Source organism: Periplaneta americana, chromosome 6 (assembly GCF_040183065.1).
Source record: "Periplaneta americana isolate PAMFEO1 chromosome 6, P.americana_PAMFEO1_priV1, whole genome shotgun sequence".
Taxonomy (NCBI): domain Eukaryota; kingdom Metazoa; phylum Arthropoda; class Insecta; order Blattodea; family Blattidae; genus Periplaneta; species Periplaneta americana.
The window spans coordinates 135,420,961-135,445,137 of record NC_091122.1 but is presented as its reverse complement, the minus strand read 5'-3'; the positions used below and the strand labels follow the sequence as shown (position 1 = coordinate 135,445,137).

The 24,177-nt window shown below is 35.6% G+C and overlaps 1 protein-coding gene across 1 annotated transcript in view; it reads right to left on the bottom strand.

Annotated features, from left to right (window-relative positions):
- Window positions 1-24,177, bottom strand: part of LOC138701770 (ras-related and estrogen-regulated growth inhibitor-like) — an 839,928-nt gene that overhangs the window by 797,073 nt on the left and 18,678 nt on the right. Inside the window, exon 2 of the mRNA XM_069829017.1 lies at window positions 14,466-14,606. Within this exon, the coding sequence (XP_069685118.1) occupies window positions 14,466-14,526 (61 nt within the window). The 5' untranslated portion in view covers window positions 14,527-14,606. The remainder of the gene's footprint in view (window positions 1-14,465; window positions 14,607-24,177) is intronic.

Genomic DNA, 24,177 nt, shown 5'->3' with positions numbered 1-24,177 from the left:
GTAAAAATTAATTATTCAGGTTAACCTCAACGGAAATGAAACACCTTTTAATTGTATTTGGGTGTGAATTTAAAAGACGAAACATTGATCAAATTAATGCTCTATCAACCAGAAGTGTAATTTTATTCCATTTTTAGTTTTCCTTTTGTTATTTTTGTACTTTTTAATGCTGTATTGAGACTTATCTTACTTGTCGAAATTATAAACAATTGACGTTCACTTAAGAAGCTTTTCAAAAAATTTCAGAAAAAAAAATTTACTCATTTTTTCACTTGTCTCTAATTTCCTTGGTAACTTGTCTTTGGTAAAAGTAACTGTTTAAAAAAAACAGGCCTTTGATTTGGTTATTCCGAGGTGTCTCCAACTGTAAAGCGTATGTCAGGTAACTCATGGCGCATCTTCGGACTTATCTCTCTAAATACCATTTCGTTATCACTCACATCGATGCTAAATAACATAGCAGTTAATACAGAGTAGTTAAATAGTAGAAAAAAATCAATGTCAATACATTAACAGAAAAAATTGATCATTATAATTTGTAAAAAAAAAAAAAAGTAGACTAAAATAAAATATTATTGAAAATCACACCATAACACCTACAGATTCATTTCGGTGGAAAAGAAAAAGTAGATCGCGGACCGTTTGCTACCCTCGACTCTCGCGGTGTCGTGGGTTATTGTAAACTCTTCCCCATAATTTATTACCTGCGGTGAGCTGTGATTTATCTCCATGCCACCTGTACGCCCCCGTGTGTCTCTTATCTTGCTCTGTACGCTGTTAGCCGGTTTTCGTGGCCGAGATTCGAAGCGGGCACCTCCCGAATGTTGCGATGATGATCATGAGCAGGAATCAAACCCTTGTCACGAGCGCCGAGTGAAAGTGGTGCAGGATCCCATATGCTCAACGGAGCAGAAAAACGAACCCGCAGCGGCTCTTTGTGGTCACCATCGGAAAAACTTCCTCATTTCTTAATTGCAGGACATCACCCGAATATTCCGTGACATTGCAAAAAACAGCGCCTGTGGCACGGCGGCGCTATTACCATTATTACAATATTTATAGTACCACACCACCATTATTATTACTGCTATTATTTTATTGCGTCTCGCTTTAGAACTGTTCGTGCATATACGGAGGGCAATTTATGTAGTGGTTATGTCCGTATGACACATATCGACTCCCACTGGGCACACTTTTAAGGAGATGGACATTCTATGCTGAATGAAAGTTGTAATATATCAGTCTTCAACGGTGACTGAGTTGTGAGAAATGTTGTCGGTTTTTCAACCGTACCTTAAGATTTAATTTCTTCTACGATTCGTAATTACTTGCAGAAAAAGATATTTATTTATTTATTTATTTATTTATTTATTTATTTATTTATTTATTTATTTATTTATTTATTTATTTATTCATTCATTCATTTATTCATTAATTCATTTTATTGACAAAAAATTGGAAATCTAATAAATCGATAATAAACTGAAGTTAAAAAAAAGAACCATAGTGCAAAAAATGCAAATTTGAGATATTAAGCATGTGGTGAACGTATTGTAGCGGCCATCTACTGAATTAATTGTTAGTGGAAAAAAACACAATAGGCCTACATTATAGGAGTGGGTATTTTCATTGGTTTTCATAAAACAATCATAGTCCAAAATCTGTTTTCTGTGAAAACTGTCATTGTCCAGGCCAGCAATGGTAGTATTTACAAATATCCCATTCATATCATCTTGAAACATTTATCCATATAATTTTAAACTGTAATAGATAGTTTTTACTGCTTCTTATGTACGCGGCGAAAGCCACCTCAGAGAAAAATACTTTGGCACGTGAATTGTTGTATTAGTGATATGGAGTCGTCTTTATGACCAGAAGTAATTCCATGGAAGAAAAGTAAGCAACGAAAGGAGAAGAAACAGGATATAATAAAGAAAAAAGAAGATTAAAAGAGAGGCACACGTCAGTCACAACAAAGTTTTTTTTTTTTTGTTAAAACAACCATTGTCCACAGTTACCTAACTACATTTACACATGCATTTCTATGAGGCAATATAAATTATAAATGTACAGTAGTGGCAAAAAACCGGACCGACCTTGTAGCTGATTTCAGAGCCTTGTTCACTCCAGAGCACGATAGATTGGTAACTAAGACTTTCGTGGTTCGAATCCTGCCTGAAGAGGAGACTTTTTTTTTCCTTATTCAAATTTATTCCCAATATTTTTCGACTGCAGTGATATTTTACTACTTAATTAACTTACTATTCCCAGAACATGAATTTTACCAGCATATTTTCTAATGGCTTTCGAAATGGGTCACGTCAGCAGTCGAAACTACAACAATTTCAATAGATTACTCGCTATCTTGCGAATGCGGGCGTGGCATGCGCAGTGGCTAATTTCTGGGACTTTGATTATTCCATCGGTGCGGTTTTTTTTGCCACTACTGTACTTCAGTTTTCCCAGGTTTCTACAACACGTTAAAAATAGCATGATGAATTTCATACTTGAAGTATCAACAACATCCATGCCAGGTGGTTTTTTGTTACTTCTGAAAAGTTATGTTTTTGCATTATGATTGTTTTTCCAAAAAAAAAAAAAAAAAAAAAAAAACTTCAATTGTAAGACCAAAATAAGGAAAAAAAAATAGTTATTCTATGAAAAAGTAAAACTGAATGTGTTATTACGTGAATGACATATATCAGGACTGGGCGTTAATACCTCAATTGAGGTACTGCAGACTACCCCTTAACTCCCCACTCCACTTTCCCCGGCAGAGACAGTTATGTATCGACCGATACGAGTAGACCTGAAAGCCTAAAATCCACCACTGAGGCACAGTGCTTTACTATGTGTTCGTTTCTAAAGCGGTGAAGGGGAAAAGATATGGGCTGGGCATCTCCTTTCCTCTTTCCTTTCCATTTATGCCCAGGGCTGACATAGATTGTCTTTTAAAAATTTGGCTTCTGAATATTTTTTCTGTACTGGAAAATAAATCAATTTCCTCGTTCAGTGAATTGAAATTGCTTAACATTTTCGATCTTATGATATTAAATAGGAAATTTCTTCTAGATCTAACTGGAGGGATATAAAATGTAATCAGTTTGTGAGTATTTCAGCGGCATCAATCTCGTGACTAGAAATATCATCGAAAAAGTGGTTCTTCTGTCATTGATCATATGCACAACGAAAATTGATGTAAATAATCTAGTTGGGAACTGAAATAGCCAAGGTACAGACAGTACTTCGAATGTTGTACAATACAGGGTTTTTCAATAATAGAGGGCATAATTTCAGGTACATATTCTCCATATGTAGACAATACAAAAAGTTCATTACATGTGTCCGGAAATGCTTGGTTTCCGAGTTATGGTCTTCAAAACAGTGATATTCACAGGAATGTTTTTCTTCCCGCAGGTAGGTGTCGTGGCAGAAGATATTAACAGAGGACACTCTGACAGTTAATTCTAAGGCGAAGGGTACATTTGGCGTTGTACTGTGCGACATGTAGGCTACTCAAATCAGGAGCTGGCAGAAGTGCACTTCATGTACGGTAAGGCGGACGGCAATGCTGCGCTGGCTCGTCGTTTGTGCCAGGAGAGGTACCCTGATCGATGGATAGGTAGAGGTGGTCCAATTGCTTGACCTCCACGCTCACCTGATTTCATCTCTATCGATTTCTACTTGTGGGGCCATTTAAAATCATTGATGTATTCGTCTCCGATGCCTGACATGGAATCCCTTTGGAATCGAAATGTGGCAGGTTGTGAGGAAATACGCAATATTCCTGGAATTTGGGATCGTATTCGCAGGGCCATGAGGCATCGATGTGAGGTCTGTATTCAAGCAGGAGGTGGACATTTTGAACATCTGCTGTAAAGGCAACTACCTGCGGCAAGAAAAACGTTCCGGTGAATATCACTGTTTTGGAGGCCCTAACTCGGAAACTAAGCATTTCCAGACACATGTTGTAATGAACTTTTTGTATTATTTACAGATGGGGAATGCATACCTGAAATTATGCCCTCTATTTTTGAAACACCCTGTATAGGAACCTAAGGAATTTATTCTGTATCAACTCAATGGAATAAGTTTTTTTCCTGTGACGAGGATTCCAAATTAATAGTGCTGGATATCCATTTATCAAAGGAGAAAATCTCAAGAGGCCTATAGTGAATAATCCAGTCATTTCTCAGTCTAATCCATAGCAAAAGTTTCAAATTCAGGGATTTTTTAAAAGGGAGTCATATTTTATGTAGGCCTACATCAAATGGATAACAAATAATGTGTATTTCTATTCATGGCTCGTTCGTTAAAAGTCTTCTTGATAATGAAGATCAAGTAGTATTACAGAAAGGAAGTAAAAATAAAACCAGTAACAAACGTGAAGGAAACTATGCGCATGCAATCTTAAGAAAGTTATTTTTTCATACGATAAATTTACGTCTTAAGAATCGTAGAGAACTAAAATCTAACGTTCATAAACATCTGAGAGCAGTCATATTATTGATCAGAAAGCCAGAACAGAAACAAAACATAGCGCATTCCGTTGTTCATTGAAATACGCCAGTCACATATTATATTAAATAGGCTATTGTTGTGGTTGTTATTCGTTAACGTATATATGTAATTATGTGTTCGACCGAAGCTCATTAATTCAAAGGCAGAGAGGAAGTCATAGCTTTGATTTCTCGCACTCAAAGAATTTATCCAGGAAGTAAAACTCCACTTAGCTTTCAAGTACAGTAGCGTCCATAACAAATGTACAATAAAATAATAATAATAGCGCTTATACAGAGTCTTCCGTATGTGACGCCATGTGCCTGTCTTACGCGCAATAATTTGTCGGGCGTTGCATGCGTGCATTTTATCACAGTTGTGATCTACCGAAGGGATTATTAATCGTGTGTAAGCTAATATGTTTCTCCTTATTGTATGGAAATACTGAAGGGATTACTTATTTTACGTAGTGTTGTGCAAGCTGTTATATTTTCTTCTAATTTCTTGGGAAAACTGAAGGGATTACTCATTCGTGCGTCATTTAGTAAAAGTTGTTTTTTTTAATTAAACTATTTGAGAATGGTGTCTAGCATTCTGCAACGAAGTTTTGTGGTTTTAAGGGATTAAGTACAGCATACGGCAGTAAATTTTTGGAAATATTTAACATTTTTGTCCTCCATTACTGTATCTTCTACAATAATGAAAATTGGTATGTGTAAAATGCTGTCCTTCTGCTATATGAAAAAAAATATATTTTCACGATTTTTAAAAAATTATTTATATATTTTTTTAATTCAAAATGTTGGCAGTTTACTGTGCAGTGATGAAGCGTTTTCCTCATAATTCCTAAACTTGTTAACATTTTCATGTTCTGCCTCTTTTATTTTATTGCTGAAACTCATGTTTACAATATCATGCTCTTTCAACTACATTCCTTAATAAATATATATTTTTTTTAATTTTGTGTTAGAAGAAAATACTTATGTTTGACCATTTTTTTAAATGAATTTATTTTTTATCAGACAATCTGTCAAAGGTAGAGAAATGATCTTGCATCATATTATAGATATACCATATGTTGGTTAGTTTTTTTGTTATGTGGGAAACGCTTCATCACTGCGCAGAAAACTGAATTTTGAAGAAAAAAAAAAAGTAAATATTTTTTTTTAATTGTAAAAATATTTTTTTCATGTAGCAGAAGGACAGTGTTTTATACATACTAATTTTCATTATTGTACAATATACAGTAATGGAGGGAAGAAATGTTGAATATTTCCAAAATTTTACTGCTGTAAGATGTACATAACCCCTTCAGTTACTGTTAACCAAAAAAAGGAAGAAAATATCCGACAAGTCATTTCGTATATATTTTTCAGGAAGAGATTAATTTGAGTGTTTCAGAACGATATTCGGAAATGTCAAAAATGAAATGAAACAGGAGGAGGACAATTCGAACATCTCTTGTGATGCAGGTTAGATGCACTTGTTTTCATTTTTAAATTATCTGTATTATAAACATATCTTCTTCTAACCAGGTTTTAGAAACTAAAGTTACCACTTTAGAAACTGCGGCCGATTTCGCAAAATGATATTTACATTGCTGTGTAAGGACAACTTAATATATGGAGGACTTCGTAGTTACAAATCAAATGGACTCTATTTCGATTCCCGATTACATAAAAATTTGGATATTTCTCATACGAACTAAATATGTGTGCTATGCTCTATTGTATCTAAATGTGGCCTTGCAATGTGTCGATAATATGACAATAGAGAAATTCACAGTTTGGAGTAGACTGTGTATTCTTGAAAGAACTCTACTTTCTTGAAACAGCCTCAATTTTAGGTACTGTACCAAATAATGAAAGCTAGAAAAGTTCGTCCTATACACTTCTCTGTCCCCTAAGACAAGTCCATAAACACTTGGATGTCAAAATGAGTGAAGATCCTTTCACTCAGCCACTTCTGACAGAGGGCACATGGTGTGCTGTCTCCGATTCTTTATTATTGTTCATGACAGTACCAGGTCAAGGGAAAAGATACGTTACTATTATTGTATGCTGGAATGCATTCCTTACTACGTTTTGTATCATGTACCAGCTGCGGAGTTTCAGAACTATAGCAATACGAACTGTGGTCTACTCAACTGCGAATTCTCTATAGAAAGTCTCGCTGATTCAGTCTTCAGTGCTGACTGGATAGGGCATGAGAGGAGGTTGAGATTTTTCCGGGAATTCTCCCGTTTCCCTCGATGTTGCATATTTCATTACACCAAGACTCTCCACTTCATCCTATTCTTTTCTTCATCTAAAATAATAAAACTATATGGTTTCGGGATAAGAAGTAGGCCTGCAAGCTTTGGTAATGCCTGATGAAGCATGCCAAATTACTGCTTCTCCATGAAATTCTCACGATCGTACACCGATACCAGGATGGAACTCTCTAGCACGTAATGGCGTAACCCTATCAAACTCCAGGGAAATCTTACTCCTTTGAGGGATCTTCATGGACGATGTCAGGGTAGCTCCCGTTGCAGAGATTGTGACAAGCGGGAAACCCTCCCTCTTGTCCTTGGCTTTTGTCGTTAGGGAGAGTTCCTCCGAAACAACAGGCATTATCTGATAAGGAGTAAAATAGCATCTGCCATCCAGATCAACAACAGCAACCTAGACATTTTTGAAGAAGATCACTGTGTCGCTTCCAATGGGAGTCATTGAGCAATTGTTATTGAAATTGTAAATTATGTTTTATTTAACAACACTCGGAACTGCCGAGGTTATATTAGTGTCACAGGTGTCGGAATTTTGTCCCGCAGTAGTTCTTTTACATGCCAGTAAATTCACTGACATGAGCCTGTCACATTTAAGCAGACTTAAATGCCATCAACCAGGCCCGGGATCTAACTCGCAATCTCGGGCACAGAAGGCTAGCACTCCACAAACTGCGCCACCTAGGCCAACAATAAGAACATAGAATACCTACATCTTGGATCCCATCATGAGATTTGAGATCTGCAACGGGCAGCCTTTGGAAATAGACAACGAGAAGAAGCAAATTTATAAGCCGACAACTGGTTTCTTTAACAATAATTGTTATCATGTAGAGATAATTGAAATAATGGGACTATTCATTGAAAATCGAGGAATTATATATAATTAATATATTATTTTTCTGGACAATTTAATTTATCAAGAACACTTTGTAAAGAAATTGCCTGCAAGAGGTTTTCTTGGGGGGGGGGGTATTCCCGTTTCCCTCTATCATTTCACCAATACACGCCTATCTAAATGGTCGAAATGCAGAAGAGTGTCAGTCCTCTTCCTTCTTAACACCCATGTTCAATCTCATCATCACTGGCATGTCAACAGTTCTGGGATATATGGATACATAGTAACATTGTACGCACAGCAGCGTGTATGGTTCAAATTCTAGAGAGCTTGTCCTCCATCTAGGCGACCCGGGTTCGATTCCCGGTCAGATTGTGGTGGAATTTGTGGTGACCAAGACGTTGCAGAGAGTTTTTCTCGGGGTACTCCCGTTTCCCTCTTTCATTCTACCAAAACACTTCACCTCAACTTCATTTCATCTACCATCTCAAACAGTAAAAATAGGCTGGATTGAAATCTTCGGGATAGTACGGGTTTCCGAGGTTCTAAGGGCTTGGGGCTACAGGCTCTGGTCAGTAGCCGATGGGACCTTACCTGAAGGACCCAGGAAGAATGGCCAGCCTGTCAGCGTCGAATTCACGAATATCATTCGGACCATACATCCGCTGGACTTAAGACAGTCATCGCGTATAGGGCGTAGCCTACAATGGGCTGAAATGGTTTAAGTGCAAGGATCCGTTCCGGATCCAGTCTTCGTGAAATCAATCAAATACATCTCGTGGAATAATGATCTGTATGTCGGGCTGCGAAAATAAGGGTCCCGGGTTCGATTTGGTACAACTTACCTGATTAAGTTTTTTTCAGGGTTTTCACCCAACTCAGAGCAAATGCTGGATAACTTTCGGTGCTGGATCCTGGACTCATTTCGCTTGTATTATCTGTAGTAATTGCATGATTGCTGTTTCATGTTATTGATACTTTCACGAGCCTGAAGGGCTTGTGAAATTATGCTAATAAGATGAAATCATGAGTGCAATTTAATAAGATTATTCAACGAATAAAATTAAATTATTCAGTTATTATTCAAAAGACGTATCAACAGTAAATATACATTAATATACATTAAAAAGATAGATTAAAAACTATTATATACATAAAACAGAAATACAAATTAAAGAATTTACCCCCGTACGAGCAAACGCTCGTGATCGGGAGTTCAAATCGCAGAAAGGAGAAATAACTTACAAAACCGAGATGCTTACATAAATGATAATAATTATTATAAAACACAGCAATACGACATTATTATGTTTCCCTGTAATGAAGTTCAAAAACCACTGTCTGCTGGATCACATCCTACAGTATGGCTGTTTACACTGCCTGCACAATCAACGGTTATGCGCGAGTAGCCGCTAGGTGGCAGGTAATGACATTGCATATACTGATAATGTTAATAGCGGTGGACACTGCCTGCCACTTAGCGGTAAAATAACTTTGATTGAGCAGGCAGTCTACGCAGCTATAGGATGCGATCCAGCAGGCAGTGTCAAAAACAAACTGCTATTTATCACGGCATCTAAATACTATTGCCCACTACTCAGAGGAGAAATACGAAGCAACAACACTTAACCTCAGAAGTAAGATGAGCTGAAATGTTACATGAACAGAATAGAAACACGAAAGGTTTTGACAGACATTTATTTATTAGTTATAGTCATTGAAAATGCAGTTTTCAGAGTTAAATTTTGTTGGCATAATGACGTAATCACTGTATGCTAATGCGATTACACGTCTAGTATTGTATGAGGCGTCTTATCAAGAAACACAAGTGTGATTGGTTGATTTTAGGGCGATTCTGAAACATTATTAGCCATACCACAAATTTATCCTGTAAGTTGAATAGTGACTTTAATTTCATTCAGACTTTAAATAGCCATCGCAGTTGATAAAGCCAATTTAAAGATTCAATCAACCAACAGTGTACATACACTGCTTATACCTGCACAAAGAAAGCAGGGCGGGTTGCCTGTCCACTCAGTACATACTCCGAGTGCAATAAAATCTTGAAGTGGTTACTTGTATATAAAAACACCAACGGTTAACCGTTAAAGCTCTTCCCATCACATAAAATGAAGGACGCGTATTCAATGCCAGGCATCGGCTATAGTAAAGGCGCCATAAAGTTAATTCTTATTCGAGTTTGTCTCGTTAGTAAGCCTCAAGATATGTCTGAAGGCAGAAAACGTGAAGGCCTTGACAGGAGACAGAGGAAACTTCACAATGGTGAAATGTTACCGCCTATCCTTCAGAAAGGGAAAGCCAACATATCCTCCCAAACCACTGCCAACCATACGAGGGTGGGTAATATCAGCAACTTCATTACATTCTCCAAGTATTATGGTACGGTATATAACATTGTCATACATGGGACAAGCATAACGAGTCCAATTAATTGTAAGCAATACTTGCGCCATATTGCCTAGATTTTCGTATCTCAATTATCCTTTGATTGTAGTAGTGGATTACAGTAACATTAGGTTTTGTAGTAGGTAGATATAGGTCTGAGCCTACAAACAAGCACTTCATACTTTAATATGATTTTGTTTCTTGGAAACATGAACTGCAGACATGGTGAAAAGTACATACGAACAGCTTAATCTTTACTGTATTTTGCAATTGAGGACGTAGCTGCAATAAGGGCCCATACTCCAAAATGCTGTTCTGAGATATATAGAGCTGAAATTTTTAACGCAGTGCACTAAATGCACTAACCAATGAATATGAAACTGCTGGATAAGAAGTATTGTGTGTTTTACATAATATAACAGAAATTCTGAAAGCATTTAAATCCAATGTTATATATTTAAAGAATAATGTATAAAAGTAATACATGTTATGGGTCCCTTTTCTGGAGAACGTACTTTCAATTCAAAAATAAATATAAGCTGTGTGTTCCTGTTATACTAGGCCTACTTCACAAAATCTCATAATAAAAAAACAACTATTACGTTTTTAAAAGCATTAATATTACTTAGTGATCTATAGAATACATTAAGTACTTACTTACAAATGGCTTTTAAGGAACCCGAAGGTACATTGCCGCCCTTACATAGGCCCGCCATCGGTCCCTATCCTGTGCAAGATTAATCCAGTCTCTTTCATCATATCCCACCTCCCTCAAATCCATTTTAATATTATCTTCCCACCTGCGTCTCGGCCTCCCCAAAGATCTTTTCCCCTCCGGTCTCCCAACTAACTTTAAGTACGCCAATTTTTATTTCCAAAGGATGTGCAGAGTATGAGAAAGAAAATATTGAAATATAGTGAACTTATTTTAGAAGAAGATGTATCTCTCACCTTAAGGGTTCTCCAACCAGGAGATTAGCCGTGAAAGGAATGTGATAGATAATATTACCGTTATAACGTCCGTTTAAAAAACATGCGCTCTCCTGCATATGTTATTTCCTGTATGGAGGGATTAAAAGACCAGGAGATTAACCGTGATCTAATTTTGTAACTAGGGTAGTATAAGAATGTGTGTATCAGTGTTATTGTTTGTCCTTTGAGAGTTAACCAATGGAGATGCGTGTACCCACGTGTGTAACCTTATAACATTTTATGACATCAACATTCATTCGAGGCATTACCCCGCTGCGTCTCATTCCCCTGAGACATTCTCCTGGTTGGAGTACAGTAAATACTTCCGCTCCCCATTCATTCATTCATTCATTCATTCATTCATTCATTCATTCATTCATTCATTCATTCATTCATTCATTCATTCATTCATTCGGGTACATAGTAAATGAACACGTAAAACGTAATACCAATTTAATACTCAAACGGACACAAATCCCTGGCGTCTCCGAGTGACGTATCACTTTTGAAACGCCACTGCGTTGTTAGAGGCGTCGTCATGTCGTAGAGCAGTGGACCGTGACAGTGAGAATTATTCAATGTGGCCGACCTCGACAAAGTGTTCCTGGAAGCGCTCATATGCACAGAAAAGTGAGTGTTTATTACACAACACGTGACACATGCGGCTCGCGCCCTCAAGCGGAGCACCCCTGGTAGACAGAGGAATACGATTCAAAATTTCATGCAGATCTGTACTCGCTGAACAGCTGGGCTTGTGGTCACCATTAATCTTTTATGCGTTCTTCCACTCCATATGACTCAGCTCTTGGGCTGTGGTTAAAACATCAAGTCGAAGCCCGTACTCTCACACAATCTAGTCCGCATCTTCTTTTCCTGCCTCGAGCATGGATGTTTGATGCATGTCCGTTGTCAATGTGATTCCTGTATTGTTTCATGTGGTAGTCCGGGGTCGTGTTGACCCTCGTTACGGGGATTCCTCCATGTGTGTCTAATGTAAGGTCGAAAAGAAACAACGGAGGGAGTCATGCTTCTTCAAAGGCTTTATTGCTAATGAGTGAGTCATACGTTTCATTTAACATTATATATGTACAATGTGTACAGTGATCATAACGCGTGCGTCCGCTTCATTTCTAATGTTCGATATTATGATCATATCTCACCTTCTTTCGAGAAGTTATCATGGCTTAGGTTACATGAGAGGAGAAATCTGCACTCGCTTTCTCTCTTATATCGAATTATGTACATTTCATCCCCCTCTTATTTATTCGCCCGTATTCATACTCTCCCTCGCTGTTATAATATTAATACTCGACCTAGACGCAATAACACGCACACATCATCTCTGTATTCCTCATCTTTCACTGTTGCTACCTCTCGTCACTGGAACTCTCTGCCGCCTGAAGTCAAGGGCTGGCGAGCCTTGAAATCTCTCAAATCCAAGTTAGAAAATTATCTTATAAAGAGTAGCTAATGACAAGTGTTGTACTGCATGTTTCCATGTATTCACTACATTTTTTTATATTCTAGTGATATTTATCCTATTTCATCTGTTTTTGTTTTCGTCATATTTCCCGATAATGGTATATCTCCTAATGTGATAACTTGAGCTACTTAAAAACATAATTTTCCTTACTGTGTGTACCTAAAATTATTGTGTTCATTGTATGCATTATACTTCACTATTTTATTATATTATTATTATTATTATTATTATTATTATTATTATTATTATTATTATTATTATTATTATTCGGTTCGTTTCCGTGTCTTTCTTACACGGAATGGTCTTTTGTGTGTACTTGCCAAGTAGGCTACTGAAAGAGTGATGTCGGAGATCTTGCTGAAATGTGTGACAAAATTTTCGTGTTCACACACTATACGCCAATTTACTACTCTACACAAATGTACTCATCGTAACAAATATCATGATCATGAACAATTACATATTAAGAACACTAAGTCCCGTTACGCTGTTGCACTTGGTCATCCCTCTATTTCTTGGTTATCTCAAATCCCTTCGTTCTTTTTCTATGAGAAAGCTTGTAGATGACTTTGATTCGCCAGTTTGAAATGCACAGATAATAGAGTATGTTGTTTTAATATAGGGTGGAAAAAAACTTAAAGAGAAAAAATTGCCTCGTGGAATGAGAAAAACGCTAGGAAAATAACCTCCCAAGATAATGATCTGTTACATAATCAGTGCATTGATAGACATATATCTTTCACCAAGAAGTATACAATGTCAGTACTTACCATTGAAAACAATTTAGACCACAAAACACAGCAAGAAATTCTTCTATTAACAAAGTAAATCGTATGGTGTATTCACTCACAAATTCAAAACTATAGATCTCAAAACTATGCAAGTGATTTCCAAAAAAAAAAAAAAAAAAAAAAAAAAAAACCCGCTCACGTCATTGCAAAAGCGCAGTGAACAAAATCTATGTTATAGTGCAGGAGTGGTAAAAAAAAAACCCGGACCGACCCTTGTAGCTGATTTCAGAGCCTTGTTCACTCCAGAGCACGATAGACTAGTAACTAAGACTTTCGTGGTTCGAATCCTGCCTGGGAAGGAAACTTTTTTTGTTCCTTATTCAAATTTATTCCCAATACCTTTAGATTGCAGCGATATTTTACTACTTAATTAACTTATTATTCCCAGAACATGAATTTTACCAGCAATCGAAAAGTATCGGGAATAAATTTGAATAAGGAACAAAAAGAAGTTTCCTTCCCAGGCAGGATTCGAACCACGAAAGTGTTAGTTACCAGTCTATCGTGCTTTGGAGTGAACAAGGCTCTGAAATCAGCTACAAGGGTCGGTCCAGTTTTTTTTTTTTTTTGCCACTACTGTACATCTTCTGCCATTTATACGAGTACTATACCATCAAAGTTACATTTGTCGCTAGTATAATTTCGTGGTAAACTTAAAAAGAAATATCATGAAATTAGCCATGTCACGAAATTAGCCAAGTTCGTCCTATTATTGAAATAAACTCACATAAGAACTGCGCTAGAAATTCAAGTAAAAATCCTAAAACGGCGACAGTTCCCAAGATGGAATGTTAAGAACGATTACGCCTCACTGCCGATCCTTTTGATCGCGTCAGTTTTGTAATAGTGAGATATGAAGAATGTCACGGGGATATGTTATTAAAAAGGATATAATCAACTTTGTTGCCAGTCTAATTTTTTTGCGAAATAAAATGATTCAATTGTTATAGCAGCATTCTTCCCCAACAATCACTTACAACACTATAATTACCAACGTTGTCTTTAGAGATAATTATATATAAATCGACCTTGATATTACGAGGAAAGAAATCTACGAGGTTGAAGGCGTCTGCACCTCGTGACAAGATATCAGTGGATGCTGACAAGGAATTCTTGGCAGGGGCTCCTTTTCAAAATATTACTTCTGGGTGCATATTTTTGAGTTGCGTATGAATTAATGGCAAAAAAAATAAAATTGTCACTCACCGGACTTGCCGACGCGGGCGCTGCCCAGGACGACGACCCTGATGCGGTTCAGGTTCGTCATCTTGTTGGTCTTGGAGTCGGGGGGACCCGGCGGCGAGGCGGGGGCGCTGCAGCGGGGACCCGTTCCACGGGGCGCCAGGGCTGTGCAAAAAAAAAGAGCGTTACACAATACAAGCACTTCAGTAATAATCATAGGTAGGAAGTTCGTACCAAAACAGTAGATTTCAGTTCAGTACAACAAGGAGTACAGATGTCACCCGCGCCTCGCCCTGCCCCCACTCGCTACAGACGATACTCAGTATGTTCACATAAAACCAAAGCATAGTGGCATTCTGTGGAGCTGTATAGAGTCGTGAATAGTTTGAAGAATATTGTTAATCTATCTATACTAATAATAAATCTGTAGCCGAAATGTTTCTGGTAATTTTCGATTTTCCAAAAATAAATAGTCCTAACTTATATAATTAACAACCCTGAAACCGAAAAATCGCTTTTTTGAAATTTTTGTTTGTATGTCTGTCTGTCTGTCTGTCTGTCTGTGTCTGTCTGTATGTTTGTTACCTTTTCAGCGATAATGGCTGAACGGATTTCGATGAAAATTGGAATATAAATTACGTTCGTTGTAACTTAGATTTTAGGCTATATGGCATTCAAAATACATTATTTAAAAGGGGGGTTATAAGGGGGCCTGAATTAAATAAATCGAAATATCTCCCTTATTATTGATTTTTGTGAAAAATGTTACATAACAAAAGTTTCTTTAACAATAATTTGCGATAAGTTTTATTCCTTGAAAAATGTTGATAGGACTGATATTTAATGAGATAAATGAGTTTTAAAATTAAAATAACTGCCATCTAAGGCCGTGTAATGAATTAAAAAACAAATGACTTCGTCTATAAGGGGCCTTGGACAGCAACAATCGAAAGCTATGAAAGATAGCCTACAGAGAATGTTTCTGTGTTTGTATGAAGTAATATCGGAAGCTAAATTAACCGATTTGTATAATTAATTATTATTTCACCATTGGAAAGTGTAGTTTCTCTAGATGGACATAATGCTATAATGTTATTACAGTAACTTCTGATATAATAATATAATATAATATAATATAATATAATATAATATAATATAATGTAATGTAATGTAATGTAATGTAATGTAATGTAATGTAATGTAATATAATATAATATAATATAATATGTAATATTATATAATATAATTTAAGTTATTTGAAGGGTTCAGAACCATAGTGGGCCAAGCGCCATTTACTGAATACGTAGAAAACAAGGGTTAAAATTAAGTTATTACCATAATTCAATGGAAACCTATAACAAGTAAAATAAAATATACACATTAATTCTAAATGATGTCAATGTTCATTAAACTATGGTTGCATGTAATAAAAATTAAGAAACATGTTAGAGGAATTGTCATTGCACCAAATGAGTGTCTCTGGACCAAAATGATCGCATTTTAATTATTTGGATACAATTTAAATTAAGTAACATATTAAACGAGTTATCCTTCTATCAAACACGAATGTTCCCTGGATCAAATGTCCTATTTTAATTATGTAATTACTTTATATTTATTTCTGACGGGTGCAGCGGAGCGCACGGGTACGGCTAGTTTATATTAATATTTTAGAGTCTGAACAAAGTGAGCTATTCTGTTATTATTGTATTATTTACGTAATACAGCGTGGGAAAAATAAAACTCGTCTGGGAAAACTGTAATATTTACATTTATATATATTTATAGTTTTAAGACTGTTTAGGACTGACCTTTGTTAATGGACATCACAGAAGATACTGGAAATGGCCACCGTTTCCTGTATTGTCAGGGTCATTTCCGTGTGTCTTATACATATAAATTCATACATTCCACATATATTTTCCGCGGGCCAGTTTTATTTTGCCCACCCCGTATTACTATTTTGCATTGATCCAAAAAAAAGTAAACTCATCTGTTATTAAATAATTATGCAAACAGGAGTGTGTAACATGTTTATTTTTTTCCCAGATTATTCTTCGTTAAATGTTGGCATCTCGTGCTGCTATGCATTCGGTTGCGTTACAGTCCAATATCGGAATTACGATACGAACTTCCTAACTATCATTACAATAAAAATTAAACATTTTCTTGAAAACAATTATGGATTTAATATTATGTGCTACATACGAGGTTCACTACTAGATTCACAATGTAGTTGTTCACCTGATGATAGTAAGAGATACTGTATCATATTTCAGATTTGCTTCAGTAACGTCTTGTGACGTAGAACGAATATTTTCAGAGTACAAATATTGTTTTTTTTTTTTCTGAACATGAAGTATTTCTTTTGATAAAATGAAAATGTTCATTGTTATTTGTTATAATGAGGCTAGAATCATAATTGTGATGCTTTGTAGTCTGTTATTTTTATATGTATAGGTAAATAATTTATTTTGGAGTTACGAAGTTTATAATTACAAATTATTGTTTTTTTATAATATTCGTTTATTATTTTCTTGTTTTAAGGCTGTGCACGATTGACGCACATGTTTGGTTACCACAATAGAACTCTGCTACAGAAAGGAATAATAAAAATATGCCTTAATAAACCTTTTGATTATCCTTCAAAGTTGCCGTATTCAGAATTTAAAGTATTTGACTTCCATCAAATTTATAACAATGTATTATTGAATTTCGTACATAAAACCGAAATATATTTAATTTATATTCACATAAATATAAAACCTAAAGATCAGACAACATATGCTTGACAGTTCCTAAATGTACTACAACTGTAGCATATAATCACAGTAGCAACTTTGGCCCAAGGCTTTATAACATGATAATAGATAAATTCCCAAACATACAATTTGCTAATGCTTCTTACTTCAAAAAATTAATTAAAAAATTGCTGTTTACAGAGAAAATTTGAAGTTCAGTTATTGTGATATGTTTCTTCTTCCTCTTCTTCTTCTTCTTCTTCTTCTTCTTCTTCTTCTGTTTTACCTTTTACTCTGTTATTTAATAAAATGTCTTAACATTATGTGGAATGTCCCCTGAGCACGAGTATGTAACTTTTTCTGGGGGTGCTAGTGTGTGTTTTTATATATATATATATATATATATATATATATATATATATATATATATAAAATCAATGTGTATCTTTGTTCTGGCAATAAAGTATTATTATTATTATTATTATTATTATTATTATTATTATTATTATTATTATTATTACTTACTTACAAATGCCTTTTAAGGAACCCGAAGGTTCATTGCCGCCCTCACATAAGCCCGCCATCGGTCCCTATCCTGTGCAAGATTAATCCAGTCTCTATCATCATACCCCACCTCCCTCAAATCCATTTTAATATTATCCTCCCATCTACGTCTCGGCCTCCCTAAAGGTCTTTTTCCCTCCGGTCTCCCAACTAACACTCTATATGCATTTCTGGATTCGCCCATACGTGTTACATGCACGCATTATTATAAAACAAAGGAGCTCATATTCAGTATAGAAAATTGAGGTTCTACTCTCTCGCCAGAAATACAAGCAAATCAAATCAAACTGAACACCTTGATTAGACTTCAAAGTCTTCACTTAGGCCACATGTAACACATATTCCCGGCCGTGATTCATAGACTATGCTACCTTCCAGTACGTCCTTCACTAGTGGCAGAGTCTCCACTGAATTATGAAGACGTGATGGCAACAAATAGTGGAGATTTATTTTTGTTAAAGTACTGACTTCATTACAAAATTATGTAAGAGGGCTATAAGTCATGCCGTATTTTGATTTAAGCTTGAAAGAGCAACTTGCTTTTATAACTGGACAGACATAGCGGTTTGCTAGCTTCAGGGCGACTCCCTCTATTTAAATTTGGTTTATTGCATTATTATGACACCCAACATTAGCATAACATAAATTTACATTTCACTTTTAAATAACAAATGAACTATTTTTAAGATTCCTTTCCCTCTAGCTGTGCATGTCTTAGACCTAAAAGAAGAGGAACTAGTCATTTCAAATCAACTTAACAAGAATATACGTATATAAATAACAAAATACTTTAACTCGCGTGTATCTGTTGATATTGTTGGTACATAAAAATAAAAAAACAATGTCGGCTATGTCACTAGCAAAATAACAGAGCATTACATGCTATGCTCACAAATCGCAAACCCAGTAAAATATTGTCGTAAGTCGAAAATCACATATTACTTTCGTAAATTATTTCCAACGCTGTTTTACTAGTTGGATACATTAAATTCTAATAATAAAATAGTACATTATTAAAGGTTTTGGAATCTGTTTATTAAAGTATTTTACAGCAGTATTTTACTAGGAAATAGTATAGCTTTACAAATCACAATTTTCATGTTACGACGTTATTTGACTGGGAGTGCGAAATGTAGTAATAAGTTTAAGGGGCGAAGGTAAATATGGTGGGAAACCAGTAAACAAAAAAAATAATAATATTTCATATTATGTGAAAAATGCATTACATAAAACTTACTGTTCATTTTTGGCCTCGTCAGTTGCTATGACGCCATTCTTAAAGCTCTGCTGAGCAGGTTTTTAAATTACATTAAACTTTGACTGCAGTTTCCTGTAACTTTAATTTTTTGCTTTATTCCATATAAAAAGTTATATATCTTCGGAATTATAAATGCTACGTGTATGATATTTGGTGCATACATTTTTAAGGCTATTATGAAACTTTTCTCTGGAATATAAATTTGTTATTTTGTTGCATTTGGAAAATATGTCTCCACATTTCTAGAAAAGTATCCCTAAAATTAATCCTTAAAATGTATTTGTTTATCTTAAAATTTTGAAGGTCAATATTAAAATTGTGCTTAAGACATTTTAAAGAACTTGCTTTTGGGAGTAAAATTGTATATACATATTTAATTTATCTTTAAAAATGGCTTAGATATATCCATTTTAGTGAATTACTGTATACTGATATACATTTTTTTTTAAATTTTGATCTAATTTTTTTTAATAATCTCGAATTTAAGTTGCTGCAGAAATTACATTTATACATACAAAAATGCAAATTATGCATCAATTACGAAAACAGCTACATAATCTCCAAAGTGAGAAGCAAATAATCTGAAATCAGAGCGAAGTAAATTGAATGCTTGTAATAAGGTACTGTGTTATTAACAAAACAAATTTCATAACCAGTGCATAGATGTAAATTACTGAAAATGCTTGGCCACCTGCTTGTTCAAGTGATAGCAAGTGGACTCGTGCTTCCTAACTGAGTTAGGATGTGGGTTCGAATCCCACTTGGGCTGATTATCTGGTAGGGTCTTTACCAACATTTTCTCCAAATTTAGCGTCGTTAATAATAGATTAAAATTACTTAAAGTATTATGATTGAGTAAAAATAGATCGTGTTCAGTCATGTGTATTTACTTATCATATATATTATTATAATGTACCGAAGTACATATGATATTTCCATGCAGATATTCTGCGTTATCATACGATGAAAGAGTAATGGAACGGAGAAAAATTCTCTCCGGCGCCGGGATTTGAACCCGGGTTTTCAGCTCTACGTGCTGACGCTTTATCCACTAAACCACACCGGATTCCACCCCGGCGTCGGAAGAATCGTCTCAGTTTTAAGTTCCAACTCTTGGGTTCCCTCTATTGGCCGCCCTCCGCACTACGTCATAGATAACTATGAACCTAGGACCGAAGTCCACACATGTGCTGAGGTGCACTCGTAATGAGTGACTAGATATTTATGACGTAGTGCGGAGGGCGGCCACTAGAGGGAACCCAAGAGTTGGAACTTAAAACTGAGACGATTCTTCCGAAGCCGGGGTGGAATCCGGTGTGGCTTAGTGGATAAAGCGTCAGCACGTAGAGCTGAAAACCCGGGTTCAAATCCCGGCGCCGGAGAGAATTTTTCTCCGTTCCATTACTCTTTCATCGTATTTACTTATCAGCATGGAACTCATAAAAAATGCAAACGTGTATCATTATTTCTTTGTTTTCTCTGAGTTTCTTCATCCGACATTCAAACTCACAATGTCACTAATATTTCTAGGCTGCTTGATATATTCAATACAGTGTGAAAAATTCTACAAGTTTCCAATATAAATAACTTTCGTGTTTTGAGGATAACTTTTTTTTCCGGTCAGATCGACACTACTACTACTACTCCTAATAATAATAATAATAATAATAATAATAATAATAATAATAATAATAATAATTAGGGCCACCGTAAAACGGTAAATAAAATACATCGAAATCTGTAAATGAAATGACTATAAATCGTGAAAAAGAGCTTTATTTAATATGTGAATACTGAAAGAAGTCGGTATTTGAACATATAAATCGTGAAGAAAGAGCTTGAAATTAAAGATGGAAATCACTTTTTAAAAATTGCATAATAGAGTACACATTCCCCTACAGGCTTTCCCACTATTATGAGTAATAAGACTGGTTATACACTAGATAGAGAAAAGTTGCACGTGAATATCAAAAATATTAGACCTGTGTTCATTTTCACACTGTAACAGGTCGCTTGGCTGTTGAATTATCAAAATACAGGTTTATTCTAAAAGATGGATCCAATTTCATTCATTTGTATTTCACGACATACAATTTGGACGTGAACAGTTTACACACCGAATGAAAGAGGAAGTCCTAAAGTTTTGTTTTCCACCGTTTGGACGTGATAATTGCGTAAACGGCCGCTAGGGTACTCGCGCCAATAGGCAGGCATTTCGTGTCAGTTGTGAGTAACATGTCTACTATGTTGCATAAGGGTTCTGCGTTCTTGAGTTTGCACGGAGTGAGTCGGCAGTTACAGTGCAGCGGGCGTTTCGTCTCCGATTCGGCATTGAACCACCAACTAGGAAAAGCATAAGCCGTTGGTTTCAGCAATTTCAACAAAGTGGATATCTCTGCAAAGGAAAAAGCCCGGGCCGAGTGTCAGAGGATGACGTCAGACGAATACAAGACCGTGCACCGTGATGTCCGAGGATTTTTAAATGAATCCCTTCCTCAGCAATGGGATAGGTCGCAGGGGAAATCAAGACCTGGCTCTACACTTCTGGCCACCGAAATCTCCTGATCTCACGCCATATGACTTTTTCTTGTGAGTCTATGTTACGGAAGCTGTTTACGTCCCACCTCTACCAACAACTCTATCAAGACCGCGGAACCGTGTCACTGCTGCGGTGAACTCAGTAACACAAGACATGCTTCTTCGCGTGTGGGACGAGTTTGGCTACCGCTTAGATGTTTGCCGTGCAGAAGAGAGGAGACACATTGAATATTTATAATCTCTGTTTAAAAAACTTGGAAATTTCCTCTTCTTATTAGTATGTGGATTGTTCATGTCCAATTTATACTTCAATAAATATAAATTAATGAAATTGGGTCCATCTTTTAGAATAAACCTGTACATTATTCTTCAGTCTTCATTCCGTACCCTCGCTGAAAATGTGAAAAATATCTTTTACACATATGTTCTTATTGTGTTAGTGTGTAACGAACCTAAGCATTGCGCATGAGTTACACACAGAGTTTCATTTTTCAGAGATTTAGATTTAGATTTATTTAATAATAACATATACATAAAAACGTTACATTAAAGTACCCCGAAAGAGCAAAGCTCGTGTTCGGGGACAGTTCCGTTACATAAATATATGACAAAATACTTAAGAAAAAAGGTCACATAAAGATGATAATAAAGTTAGTAATAATAATGCTAGTAATAACTGAGTAAAAAAAGAGACGATGTTGAGATTGGTGAGTTAATATTAAATTATTATTACTAATATAATTAGTACAGGCATGTTGATATAGTAACCAAGATAAGATAGAAAAAGTATACTTAGGATAGAAATAAACTTGTTTTGTGCGAGATCGTGCGTATTTGCTTGGTTTCCGCACAAAACCAATCCGCGGAAAGTCTAAAATTCCACATTCAGTATTCCCAACCTAACATACATAACAATTTCCCTCTTCTTACCGCTTAAGTGACATATTGATTTTACTGTTTTAGGCTTTTAACATATTATTTTTAGAGACGTTCAATATAGTAATAATTATAAATTGGAAACTTACCACTGCAATTTCACCTAAATTGCACTGTTAATTATTGTTTTTAAATATTTGCAAAAATTAAGTAAACTCTACAACTCCACTAAAGTTACTGCATTCGTGATGCAAGTAACATTAAGGAAGCCGTGAAAAAATCAACAAGATTCCAGACTCATCATAGACTGGGGGGAAAAAAAGACAGACTTATATCACGGCCTGCTGGAGTATAGTAAACACAGAAAACATTTTAAGCAACAATGTTGAAGATAGATATTTTTGTTTTGCAAATTTGCCGTCATTGAACAGAAACCAAGATGGATATTTCATTGCAACTAATTAGAAATTCCTCTTTCAGTATGTAATAAACGATCTTCGCACAAAATAATGTACGATACACGAGCGGTATGTTTTCTTTCAATTCTCGGAAATTAAAAAAGCTCAACTACGTTTCGCTTTTTCAAACTTTTCCTCGAACATGAAAACTTCAACATACCGCTCTTGTAACGCATATTACTATTACAATACATGGTACATAATATAATTACAGGGAAGTCTGTCATATACATTTTTTAATTCTGGATCTGAAAATTTCATTGCTTCAAGTAGTCAATTCTGGATGAAATTTTATTATCGAATTATATAGACATGGACCATAATTTGTACTGTGTAGTAAAGCAGCAGCTGTGAAACATTTAGGTTCAATTAAATTAAGAATTTCATTTCGTCTTGTATTATGATCATGTGGTTGAGCTACAAATTTCATTCTATTTTCATGATATAATTTCATTAAAGAGTATTTATAAATTTGGTCAATTCTAAAAACATTCAATTCGGAATGGATCAAATTTGTTGGATAATCCAGTCGCCTTTTCAAACAAATTTTGATTATACGTTTTTGCAACTTAATTAGAGGAAAAAGAGCAGTTTTTGTAATGCCTCCCCATCCAGTTATACCATATTGGATAACAGATTCAACTATAGCCAAATAAACCAAACGTAATACATGAGTATGCAAGTAATGGCGAAGGTTTACAAATTTGTAAATTGTTTTACGGATCCTGTTACATAAAAAGGTGATTTGTCTATCCCATTTCAAGTGCTGATCAACAATAACAGATGGACAATCCAGTGTTGCCATACCTACTGATTAAGCATGAGATTTCCTGTTTTTCCATTGAATCTACTGCTCTACTTCTTTTTTTGTCAAAAGTTCGAATTTCTCCTTCGTTTTTGGCATGCTGCAGTCACCTGGTTCTATGCCCGGATTTTCAATTTATTACATATATTATGTCACCATGTCTTACTTTTGCATCTTATACACAAGCCAAACAAAGTTCTCATTTGTCTCCCCAATGAGCTAGAACTAGAATATTCTTCTAACTCGTTGTGTCTACCTGCTCATAACGCATCGCCACAATGATGCTTAACATGAAACAGTGAGAGAGTAGAGTGTAGGTAATGTATTTTTGTGTTACATATCGTGCACAGTGACCTTTTGAAATGAGTGAAAGTGTCCCAGCAAGAAAGAAAAGTAAATACACCTTCCCAGAATTATAGATCAGAGTGGGAAAATTATGAACAGTTTAAGGGGTAGTTATGCAAAAACAGGAAAAGGGATCATTTTTCGTCTGTTA